The sequence below is a fragment of the Xiphophorus hellerii genome, chromosome 7 (genome assembly GCF_003331165.1).
Source record: "Xiphophorus hellerii strain 12219 chromosome 7, Xiphophorus_hellerii-4.1, whole genome shotgun sequence".
NCBI lineage: Eukaryota > Metazoa > Chordata > Actinopteri > Cyprinodontiformes > Poeciliidae > Xiphophorus > Xiphophorus hellerii.
Genome location: NC_045678.1, coordinates 3,732,024 through 3,743,020, shown reverse-complemented (window position 1 = coordinate 3,743,020; position 10,997 = coordinate 3,732,024). Strand labels below are relative to the sequence as shown.

Genomic DNA, 10,997 nt, shown 5'->3' with positions numbered 1-10,997 from the left:
CCGAGCTGAGAGGGAGAGAGAGAGAAGAGCGGTGGGAGGACACGGTCAGGGCTCCACGTCCTGCTTCTCCTCCTCGGTGCGCACACGGGGGTGGCGAAGAGCCAGGGCGGCGAAGCAGGTTGCTGAATTCCTCCACCTTTACCCCTGTTTTGTTTCTTCTCTCTTCCCCGGAGCGGACGCAGAACGAAGCCTGGGACTATGGAGGATGTGTACCCCTACAGCCGCAGCCCAGTCTGGGAGGAACTGGTTAGTAAAAAAGTCCAACGCCGGCCGGGGGACTTGCTTTTAACCCGCGCACTCCTCACTTCGGTGGCTCGTCTTCGGTGTTTCTCCAAAGAAAAGTGAACAGTTGGACTTGTTTTCACGAACACTGAGCTTTAACTGTTCGGTTTTAGTGTGGAAGTGTTACTTCAATCTGAGAGCGGTCGTGTTTAGAGCGTATGCTTCTGTCGCTGAGATTTTTATGGGGGTGTCTTAACTAAATAGGATTTAATCGCCAGGGGTCTTTTGTTTGTTCAAGAAAAACAAACTAGCAAATGCTAAATGTACAATTTAATCTATTGTGCTTTGTCCGCTACATTACGAGTAACACCATAATTATTTTTTACTCACGTCTGTTTCAATTTAGTTGTCTTTATTTGCTGCTTATAACACAGTCACGGAGTTCCGCAGCATTCTTTTGAGTTATTGATAAATAAATGTAGTGTGACTCCCGTTAGTGTCTTTGTGGGTGTTGGAGTGAATCCGCCACTAGGGTCTGCCCTGCCACGGACCAGTCCGCCGGCTGACGGAGTGGACGAGGCGGTCTCCACCAGCCTCAGTCGGTGGGTACTGGCTGGCCATAGCAGCCATCTGTCTACCCGAGTTGCGGGGAAATTGTGGTCTCTCCACCCCCGAGCGTGTCCCCCTATGCGTCCGCCAGCCCACTCAGGCTCCAGAAAGCATCATTACCTCAGAGACGTGGAGAGATGACAGCGAGGAGAGACGCTTCCTCCCGCCTTAAGGAGAGGAAGGGAGCCGCCGACCGACCGAAGTCTAACCCCGACTGGTTTTCCCCCTTTCCCCGACAGGAGCCGGAGAAAGGGGCCGTGTCGTCCGCCGCGGGGGTGCATGCCCATGTGGTGGGCGCTGTCGCCGGCAGCGGGGCGGCGGACGAGTCCTCCGACAGCGAGGCAGAGCAGGAAGGCCCCCAGAAGCTGATCCGGAAAGTGTCCACCTCTGGACAGATCAGGAGCAAGGTAAGAAACATCTGTCTAGATATTTGAACGTCCTCTCTGTATGTACATCACACCTCCTCCAGGTGTTCCCTCGGCAGGCGGGCTGATCAAACTACTGCCTCAAACATTCAACAGTTCAATCCGCGTTCATGACTTTTAGCATATGGGTTTTTGCTGGTGTTAAGGAAGCGTGAAGCATAATGTCTGGACATTACTGTGCCAGAGATATTCTCTGTTCTGCAGACAGACATTAAGAGGCTAGTTTCTTGAGAAACTTGGTAAAACCTGTTGCTGATCTCATCCAGGATCGTTCAGTACATTTTCTAGTGGACCTGAAAGCATCCTTGCTTCTGTCACAACGTTCAGGTTTACCCTGTATTTATATGTCAGCACTGTTGCCCTGCAGCAAGGACCTCTGTTTGGATGTTCCCCCCATGCATGCGTGGGCTGTCTCCTGGTACTTCGACTTCCCTTCGCTGTCCTAGAAACTTGCATAATAGCTGGTCTTTTCTTTCTAAATGATCTGTGAGTGTGTGCATGGCTGTTTCTGTCGTTGTCCTTTGACGGACTGCTGACCTCCAATAATGTTCTTTGGACAGGCCGGAGGAAAGCACATGATGCAAAGTAGCACAGCTAGAAACCCAAAGAACCTATCAGACATAGTCACAAGACATAGACACCGTGGTGTCAGCTACAAACCCCTCTGTAAGGTATTCTACCATCAAATGTAAGGTAATCTGTCTGACTGTTGACTTTTTGTCCAAACTCAAACTGGGTCATCAACAGAACAATGATCCCAAAGACTCAAGAAAATCTGTATGAGACAAACTTATTGGATTTATTGTTGCTAAAGGCTGCTTTATGGGTTGCATGTCGCTAATTTCATCACCCTGTAAGTACAGTTGAGTTTTTAAAACAAACCGCAATTATGACTTTCCCACAACCCAATGATAACTTTCATAAAACAGTGGATAAAATTGAAAATGTCATTCCCTTAGTGAACTGTCAAGTCAAAAGACTCGTTGCAGATCTGCTTTTGTCCTGCAGGACTTAATAAGCGGATGTTGCTCTAATTCTGTGACACCTAAGCTCACTTGGCACACTTCTCCTCTACGCTGTAAATGAGTACCGTCCTCCCACAGCAAAGGACCCACTTAATTATTGACTGCTCCACTCAACCCCGTCTACAATATTCAGGATGAAGGCAGTTATTTTTAGTAACTTTGGGCAAAGCAGTCTCTGGCCTTTCCTAAACAAACATTCATGTTTTCTTTGAAACAAAAGCCCAAACTTTTAAAGCAGCAACAGTTGACGGGACAACTCATACGCCTCCTTTTGGCTTTGTGACACCATGTGACCAATATGAATCTGTCGCATTTACAGGAGTTTTAGGAGAGAGTGAGTAAAGGTTACGCTGATATGAGTCATCAAGCTGGACAAGTGTGGTACAAAAGTATAGACTAACCTTGAATTTTAAAAAATTCTTTCATGTAGTTTGTTGAGATTTTACTACCAAGTAATGCATACTTCTGAAGAGAAAGAAAAAATTTAAGTGTTCTATAAGGTTTTAGATCAAATTTGAGAAAATTGAGAAAATTTGTGTTTGCAGCATGTATCAGTATTTTAATATATAGTATATTGCTGATATAGAAACTGACCATTTTTGCACATTCTTCTTTGAAACAAACAGCTCAGTCTCAGTCAAATTGACGACAGAGTGCCAGTTTTCAGGCTTTCAATTGAATGAATGCCAGAACTGTATCATTCTAACACATGGTGTTAGAACACATATTCATGCACTCCAATTGTATATCTGGATGCTGTTCCTATGGAAGGTGAACCTCCTATGGAAGGGGTGGGAGGATTTATGCAAGGACAGACTGGAACCACACTGCTCTATCCGCACATCCACAAAAACGTCTTAAAAAGTCTCACATTCATGTATTAAATTCAAGGCCTTAAACTGTTCACATATTCAATGAAAAAAATGTGGTAAGTTGGCATAATTTCAGGTCTTAAATGTAGTTGTGGCAGAAATGATCCCTTATGTGGGTTTTTTTCTCACAGGATTTTTCTGCCAGGCAAAAGTTTCAATTGTGCACAGATATCTTCAGTGTATTCTGTGACTCGAGCTGCTAATATACCCTTGCTAGCTATAGCTAGCAAGCCCTTTTTGCATCTTGTCATGGGTAAGTGGAAATGCATCACCAGCTGGGTGAATGACGTTAGTTTTTGTCACAGTCTCACCTCTGGTGCCAACCCATATAACCCTGCAGGATCCTCTAAATCATGCCCTATAGTTATAGTTTTTTTTTTTCCTGTTTTAAAATTTCATTCAAAGTGGCATTAAAAAATATCTTAAAAAGTCTTAAAATGGACTTGCTGAAATCCGCAGATTTCAGCAAGTCCAAAGTCTGCCACTTTACACCACCCTGCAGGTCAGTCAAGAATCTCTTCATCCTACCGCCACAATAGCATGAAGCACTTCTGCTGTAATTGTATCAGCGTGCTCAGCATGATGACATTGTACAACAGAGGTCTTCCACTTTGTGTGTGTGTGTGGGGGTGTGCGTGTGTGTGTCCGTGTCCTGTGACTTCCAAATGGATCATGCAGGCACTGACTCACCAAGTGTTGTTCCACTGGACTGTTTGCTTAACTCTGGACCAGGGCGCATGCATGCGTGTGTGTGTGTGTGTGTGTGTGGGGGGGGGTGCTTGTGTGCCCACTGCATTGTCCCCGCCCACTCCTTTTCTTTTGTTTGCTATCTCCACGGTTCTTTGGTTGCCACAGACAACCACTTCTTCCATATTGGTCATCTCAGCGGCTGACATGTGTGAGGGGCGCACACACATCGCTCTGTGGCTCTTAGAGCTGCTTTTCAGATTCTCACATATTTAATGTAGCCTGAATTGCAGGATGATTGAAGCAATCATGACTGGAAATCATAAAAGACAGAGCATAAGAAATAAACAACATGGCAGGGATGTCCTACTTAACAAACCATTAGAAGTTGCGTAAAAGCTTCTATGATGCTTGAGATATCCATGATGTATGAGATATCCAAGCTGGTTGACTCTTGTTGACATACTTATAAAGTTATATTTTTCTGAAAGTATGTAATAAATGGTAACTTGAAAAATCTCTATTTCGGCTTTCAGCCATGAGTGACACATATAAGTACAAATAATGTGGATGGAGTCATGGGATCACCTTATAGCAGTTTGTTATTATGTGTGCATTCACACCAGTCTTGTTTAGCCTGCTTTAATCAAACTCTGGTTCAATTGCCTACAAAACCTGGTTTGTTTGTAGAGGTGTGAATGCAGGGTTTCCCCTGGAAAACTTGCTAAGCCTGGTGGTTGGGGTGCCGAGGCGGTCAACCGGTGGTCCCATGAGGCGAGTGTGAAAGCTCCTCACCGGCCTGAACCTGCATGATGAGGTTAGCGCTGGTTTGTTAACCACTAACGCTCCGACTAACCAGGACCAGACATAAACTTAATCAGCGCAGACAGAGCCGGGCGCTGGGCAGCGTGTTGAGATGGAAAAGCCTCACAAAATTCTTTGTCCACAAATATAAATCATTCTCACCACTCGTTAAACGAACCTCTGAAAGTTATTCCAAGTTATTCCTGCGGTTCATGTAGAGCTGCTCACCCAGAGTTAACGCGGCGGGGTTTAAACTCCTACCTTGATCAAAAACTCTGGAAAGAAACATAATTCCTCACAGGGGGTTGATGTAAATATTAATACAGGTCAGCCTGTGTCCAGTTTGAGTGAAAGGAGGCGCGCAATCTGCTCTGAGGTAACTTAAGACATCCAGCTGCTGCAGCGTTTGAGGCAACGCGCAGAGGCGCCAGCGGTGTGATTGGTCCTGCTATAAATGCATAAACTATAAACCTATCTTCTATAAATATAGAAGATAGTTAATTTACCATTTTAGATACCATCTTATTTATCTTTTAGGAATAAATCTGCTCCACCAGTGAAGCAATAGAAACACTTGCAATCCTGCTTAAAAAAAAAGAAATAGTGTTTTTTTATTTATTATTATTTTAATAAAAACATAAACAAGAAAGACAGCCTGGCGGTGGGGCTTGTAAAGCATGGCGGACCACCAGGCCTATAATATACTGGGGGAAACCCTGAAATGTGTAATTGAACTCTGATGCAAGCCAAAAAAGCGAACTCTAGTCCGCCTAAAAACCTAGGTCTATGTTGGTTGAAGCGAACTCTGGCACAGTTCGAATGCAAATGTGAACATGAAGCTATAGTCAGCTTCCTGCTCCGACAGCAGGAAGCTGACTATAGTGCAGGACATTCTGGGTAAATAAAACCAAAACAAATATGACAGTTTAGCTCTAGCAGGAGAAATGGCTTGTGTCTTTAGCCAAAAACAAAAAAGAAATGCTACAACAGCTAAAATCTGACACCACTCATTTTTTGTTTACATTTTGTGAAGAAGGAAGTTGCGCTCAATGTCTTCTTCAGAGAGTTTTGTTTCGTTTCCTTCAATGGCTCTTGTTGCAGCGCCCCCACAAGCAAGGAGGGGAACAGGAATTTCAAAGGGTATGGTTCGTTTGACTTTACAGCTATGCACCATTTTGTGTCTGTCATTATCATTATCATTCCTAAAATACAAGACAAATACACGAAAGTTTGTTGTCCTAACATGACAAAATATGAAAAAGGCATTTTAAACTTATTAACTCAAATGCTTCTGATGAGCAGGCAAAAACAGATTATTATCCTTCAGAAGTGGACCTCTGCTCTGCATGAGACTGCCTCATGTGTAAGAGTGAATAAGTCCCTTCACTGCCCCTGCTCTGCTGTCCTCTCCACTCTCAGCTCCCACCCTGCCATTCTGTTGCAGAACAGATCTTATAAATGTGTGACTAATACTGTGGTTTGTGATTGAAAGCAGAGCTAATGGCGTTCCACAGCGCCGCTGCTCCTGTTGCTGCTCCGTGAGCCTCTGAGTAATCCAAAGAAGATACATGCTCGGGGGGGTTTTTTTGCAGAGGAAAAAAAGGAAGGAGGTGTTGCAGGACGAGGTGACACCGGTATTTCCATTTATGGGATGCACAGACGTTTCTTTTTAGATGAAAATTCTTTGTTTATCTCGCCCAGTGGGGAGAGTCGTAAGCTTGGAATTGGAAAGTCGTGGGTTCATTACCCTCTCACTCCTGTTACACATCGATGTGCGTGAGAGAGTTAATTTACCATTTTAGATACGAAGTTTTGATCAGGATGTTGCACTTCAATAAAAGCGTGCTTCTTTATAAGGACAGTAGTTTTTTTTTCAGTGTTTTCCAATGTTCTCGCCAGCCCCTTTCGGTTACCTTGTATTTTTCTCTCTTCCCATCTGCAAACAGGCTCAGACAAGCATTCTGGCAATTCTGGCAAATTCCATTTAGACCTGCCCCTCAGTGGAAGAAAGGCCACAAGAGGTTGTTGGGGGGAAAAAAAAACCACATTCAGGGCGCTGTTCAAGTTTTGTTGATATTTGTCTGTTAGAAGAACAATACGTAAACTCACAAATTTATTTCAGTTCATTTTCAAATTTATCACACACTAAAAAGGCACACACACACACACCCACACACCCACACACACACACCCCCACCCATACACACACACACACACGCACACACACATATTTCATTGACGCAAACTCTTGGTAGTCTTGTGGGCCTTGTCCTTAGTAGATGCATGTAACAAATATACTGACCTGTAAATCTTCACTTAGGATTGCAAAATGGATTCTCAGCGCCCCCTATACAATTAACCAAAAACATTTGGAGTCTTATCAGTCTACTGCTAATCACATTTATATTTTCATTTGCCCACATCAATTTAGCCCCAAACATTTATAAGGAAATTGTCTGCGGTGAAACTCTCTTTGACACTATCATAAAAGTTTGAAGCTGTTACTGTAGCAGGACAAATTTTCATTTTCTCCATCCAGCCCTAAGTTTAGTTTTGATATGTCATAAAAGAATGCCTATAATTAATAATCTTGGATTTAGAGGATATTGAAAAAAGTGTTTGAAAGGTTTTTCTGATCCATTAGTTGGTACTGAATCGATTTTGAGTTGTTGCTTCTTTATTCCATCTTAATATTTTAATCCTCCACTAGAAAGAAAAGCGTTGCAAAAAGTTTGAGTAAATTTTTTCCTCATCTCAGTTCTGGCATTTTCTGTCTTTCTGAGGCAGTTTATGAAAATTAAAAATGGTGACAGTGACAGACAAGAAACAAACATTATCTAAGGTCTGCAAGTCGTTCAGACGCTCAAGGAGGCACAAAGTATCGCTATAGCAACCAATATGGTTGGCTGACTAGGGCTACGTTGACCTACATCACAATCACAGTGCACGTTGTCAATAGCAACTGGAAAATGTTGTACTATATTCTAAGGGTGGGCAATATGGACTTAGAGTTTTATCACAATATTTCGCCATACTCTTGTGATGATGATAAAAATGATGATGAGAGCTACTCATGATAACAAATTTATCAGAATAAATGATATGTCTAGTTGAGACCTTGTTCTTAAGGTCTGAAGAAATTGAGAAAATCAGAAAAAGAAGCACATCAGTTTGAACTTTATGACAAAATCTATAAAAATGCACAATTAAGGCCTTCTTGTAGCATAAATTTAATCTTTGATGTTTTCTTGAAACAAAAATCATGTCTTGTTCTTGAGAATTCAACATCGTGTCTCCTCTTGTGAGCTTTAGGTATCTGGCCCTTATGACTGATGAATGATATTCTGAAGTATAATTGTGAATCTGATTAATCTGGAGACTCCTGCGTGATTTTTGCCCATGCAGAACTCTTTCCATCTCCTTGGTGCATAAAGTTGAAACATAATAACGGTAGGATGTGAGGGCATCCTTCATCATCCCCTCTACCAACTTGATACGTATGCAGCTGCCCATATGTGTGGTCTAGTTTCTCAAAGCAGATCTTAGACAGGGGAATTACCCCTCTCCCACTTTCTGGATTGTAATTTAACCATCAGTTCAGTGAAATTGTAGCAGGCTGTGGGAGTTAGGGGAGGAAGTGTACAGAGTAACAATTAGACAGAAACGAGAGGACAATACGCTGAGAGAATCACAGGAGCGTGGTGGAACCAAGGAATTAATGAGGAGAGAATTTGAAACATTTCAGCGCTGGGTTCTGAAAGACCTGATTGTACTCCAGCTGGACTCAGCAATGATAAACCGTTTGCTGACAGATGCACAGCAGAGCCTTGCTTCTAGGAATGACTGCTAAGACAGCGGGCTTCTCCCAGCAGCCTTCCAGCACAGATGACAGATGTGTAGCCGGTCGGCTTTATGGATGCAGTCGCAAGAAGTTTAATGTTAAAGGTCATGACCTGAAACTGCCAAATAGGGAAAGGCTTTCTGCTAGGAAGCCTGGAGCGGAGGTGCAGGTATGTGTTCACTGCTTTTCTGTTTAAATGAGTGCAGTTAGTGGATATGAATCCGTGCGAATGTGAATAAATGTTTGTGCTGTAGAATGTAAAATTATATCGTCTGTCTCGCTCAAAACGATCTTGCTGTGTTTCTTTGTTCATGACGTGCCACCTGCTACATCAAACTCTCTGCTCCAAGTAAAATAGTTCAGCATTCCTCCACACAGCCAGAACAAGAGCTGGGTGATGTGGACAAAATTATGATCATACTGTTTTGTGGTTTCAAATTAAGATCTTAGTTTTGAAGATATCTGTTTCAATACAAATTCAAAGAACAAATCAAAATAAAGGATAGTACATGGTATTAATTTTTAAAAATGGTCGTCAAATAAATAATATATTATTGCACTATTTACAATTTGGCTAATAAAATTATTTACAACTCTCAGCCAGGGCAGATCGCCTCTGTTCGTCCATTGCGACTCCCACATGCAGCTTTGCAGATGGCAGATGTTTTATTTCTAGTACAGCGTCTCCATACCTGCTGTTCAGCCTGTTGCACCTTTGGTTTCTGATGCATTAGTTTTTCCACCTGCCTTGATGCCTGCAGCTGTATGTTCATTTTTCATATGGTACTTAGTTTCGTGTGAGATTTTCATCTGTGAAAATATGTAAGGCTGACCAAGCACTGTGATACGTTTTGAAAACTAGTATCTATATTTAGAATTTATCTATCAGAGCAGAAAAAAATTCTGCAGTCAAAATGACTGCTAATTGTAACCAAAATAGTTAGAAATGATTATAAATTCATTTGCCCTTTGTATGCTAAACATGAATTCTGATTCACTATGAAAATTTACAATTTTAGACAAACTGTATTCTGGCACCCTTTCTCACCATAGATTAGTTCGTCTTACCAGGAAATCATTTAGAGCTGAAATGACTGCTTTAATATTCTATGTAAAGTAATGTCCAGCCACTGAAGTTTGGGCCGTCTTTTATAGGTCATTAAGACGCATTCAATTCACTGTTAATTTGGTAGCTTCAGTAATTTCACCACTCGGTGACAACATTCTAGCTAAAACAGCAAGATAAAGGCAGATAACCACGGCAACTGGTGACAGTCTAAAGTCTGGCTGGCTCTCTCCGCAGTCAAGTTTCGTGCACATCCTCAGTGTTTACAAACAAATAATCCCTCCATACACAGAATATGTTGCCCTTTTGGACTGGAGGTCAGCGTAAAGGAGGTTCAGGCTTAAAATGTCGTCCCCTCTAAGGGCTTAGCGTAAAGAACATTTAACCTTAGTTTCTTCAGAGCACAAGTAAGCTCTGACTAGAGACAGGGGTGACAAGTCAGGCATATTTCATCAGTCTAATTAGACTGAATCCTCTGTGAGGCTCAGAAAGAAAAAGCAATTGGTTTAGGACAGCAATCTGGGACAGAGGAGTTATCCCATTAGAAGGACGGATGGCTGATCCAGTTTGCTGCGGCTTAGCTTCATGAAAGGTCCACTCTTGCAGTCAACAGGTAGCTTTCTGACTGGCTGCCTGTCTGGGTGTTATCAAAGGCAGGACATGGGCCCGCTCAGCTTTCCTATGAGGGAACTCCAGCGCTGCTCTTATCCAGCAGCAACAGCTGCTGGATTCATTTGAGCCGCCTGGGCCTTTGTCCATTGTGTAAGTGTGTGTGCTGCTCGGAGGCCGTGTGTCACCCTGCCAGGAGCCAGACACGGTGTGGGTGGAAGGTACATGTTGCTCAGGTTACTGGTTTCTCCTCAACACAGGACTTGCTCTCTGTCTCATAGTTTAGCAGATGAGAAGAGCAGAGCACAGAGGCGAGCAGCGGGCTATTTATAGATCACTTCTGGCCTACTTGGCAACAGGAAGGAGATGAAGACAAGGAGAGGAACTATGGAGGCCAAGGAGGAGCAAAATAGAAAATAGAACTGGAGCAAAGAATGGTGGGCCATGGAGAATCAAGACTCCAACTTAGGACTGTGGAAGCTCAAAGATGGTGGATGGAAATATTGTTCATAAATATCAATCAATCAATCAATTTTATTTGTATACCACATTTCAGCAACAATGCAGTTCAAAGTGTTACATCATAAAAACACAAGAATAAGAAGTTATGCAAAATACATACAGTGAACAATTCAGAAACCAGTGACAAACATTACGTATTGATGAGTGCCATCATTAAAATCATCAATACTCATAGAATATGTTAGTCAATATTCCAATTATTTTTGTTTAAAAGCAACTCTAAACAGAGGGGGTTTGAGGGATAGCCTTAATTTAAAAGAACTGTTTCAGCTGTTTTAAAGTTTTCTGGAAGTTTAAATCCTCAGTATAAATATA

The 10,997-nt window shown here is 42.5% G+C and overlaps 1 protein-coding gene across 5 annotated transcripts in view; it reads left to right on the top strand.

Annotated features, from left to right (window-relative positions):
* Nucleotides 1-10,997, top strand: part of dgkh (diacylglycerol kinase, eta) — a 65,198-nt gene continuing 54,201 nt past the window's right edge. Inside the window, exons 1-2 of one of the 5 annotated variants that reach the window (XM_032566997.1) lie at nt 1-246; nt 1,071-1,238. In XM_032566997.1, coding sequence (XP_032422888.1) covers nt 199-246; nt 1,071-1,238 — 216 coding nt within the window. In that variant the 5' untranslated portion in view covers nt 1-198. The remainder of the gene's footprint in view (nt 247-1,070; nt 1,239-10,997) is intronic. The other 4 variants (XM_032566994.1, XM_032566996.1, XM_032566993.1 and 1 more) reach the window with 4 other exon arrangements.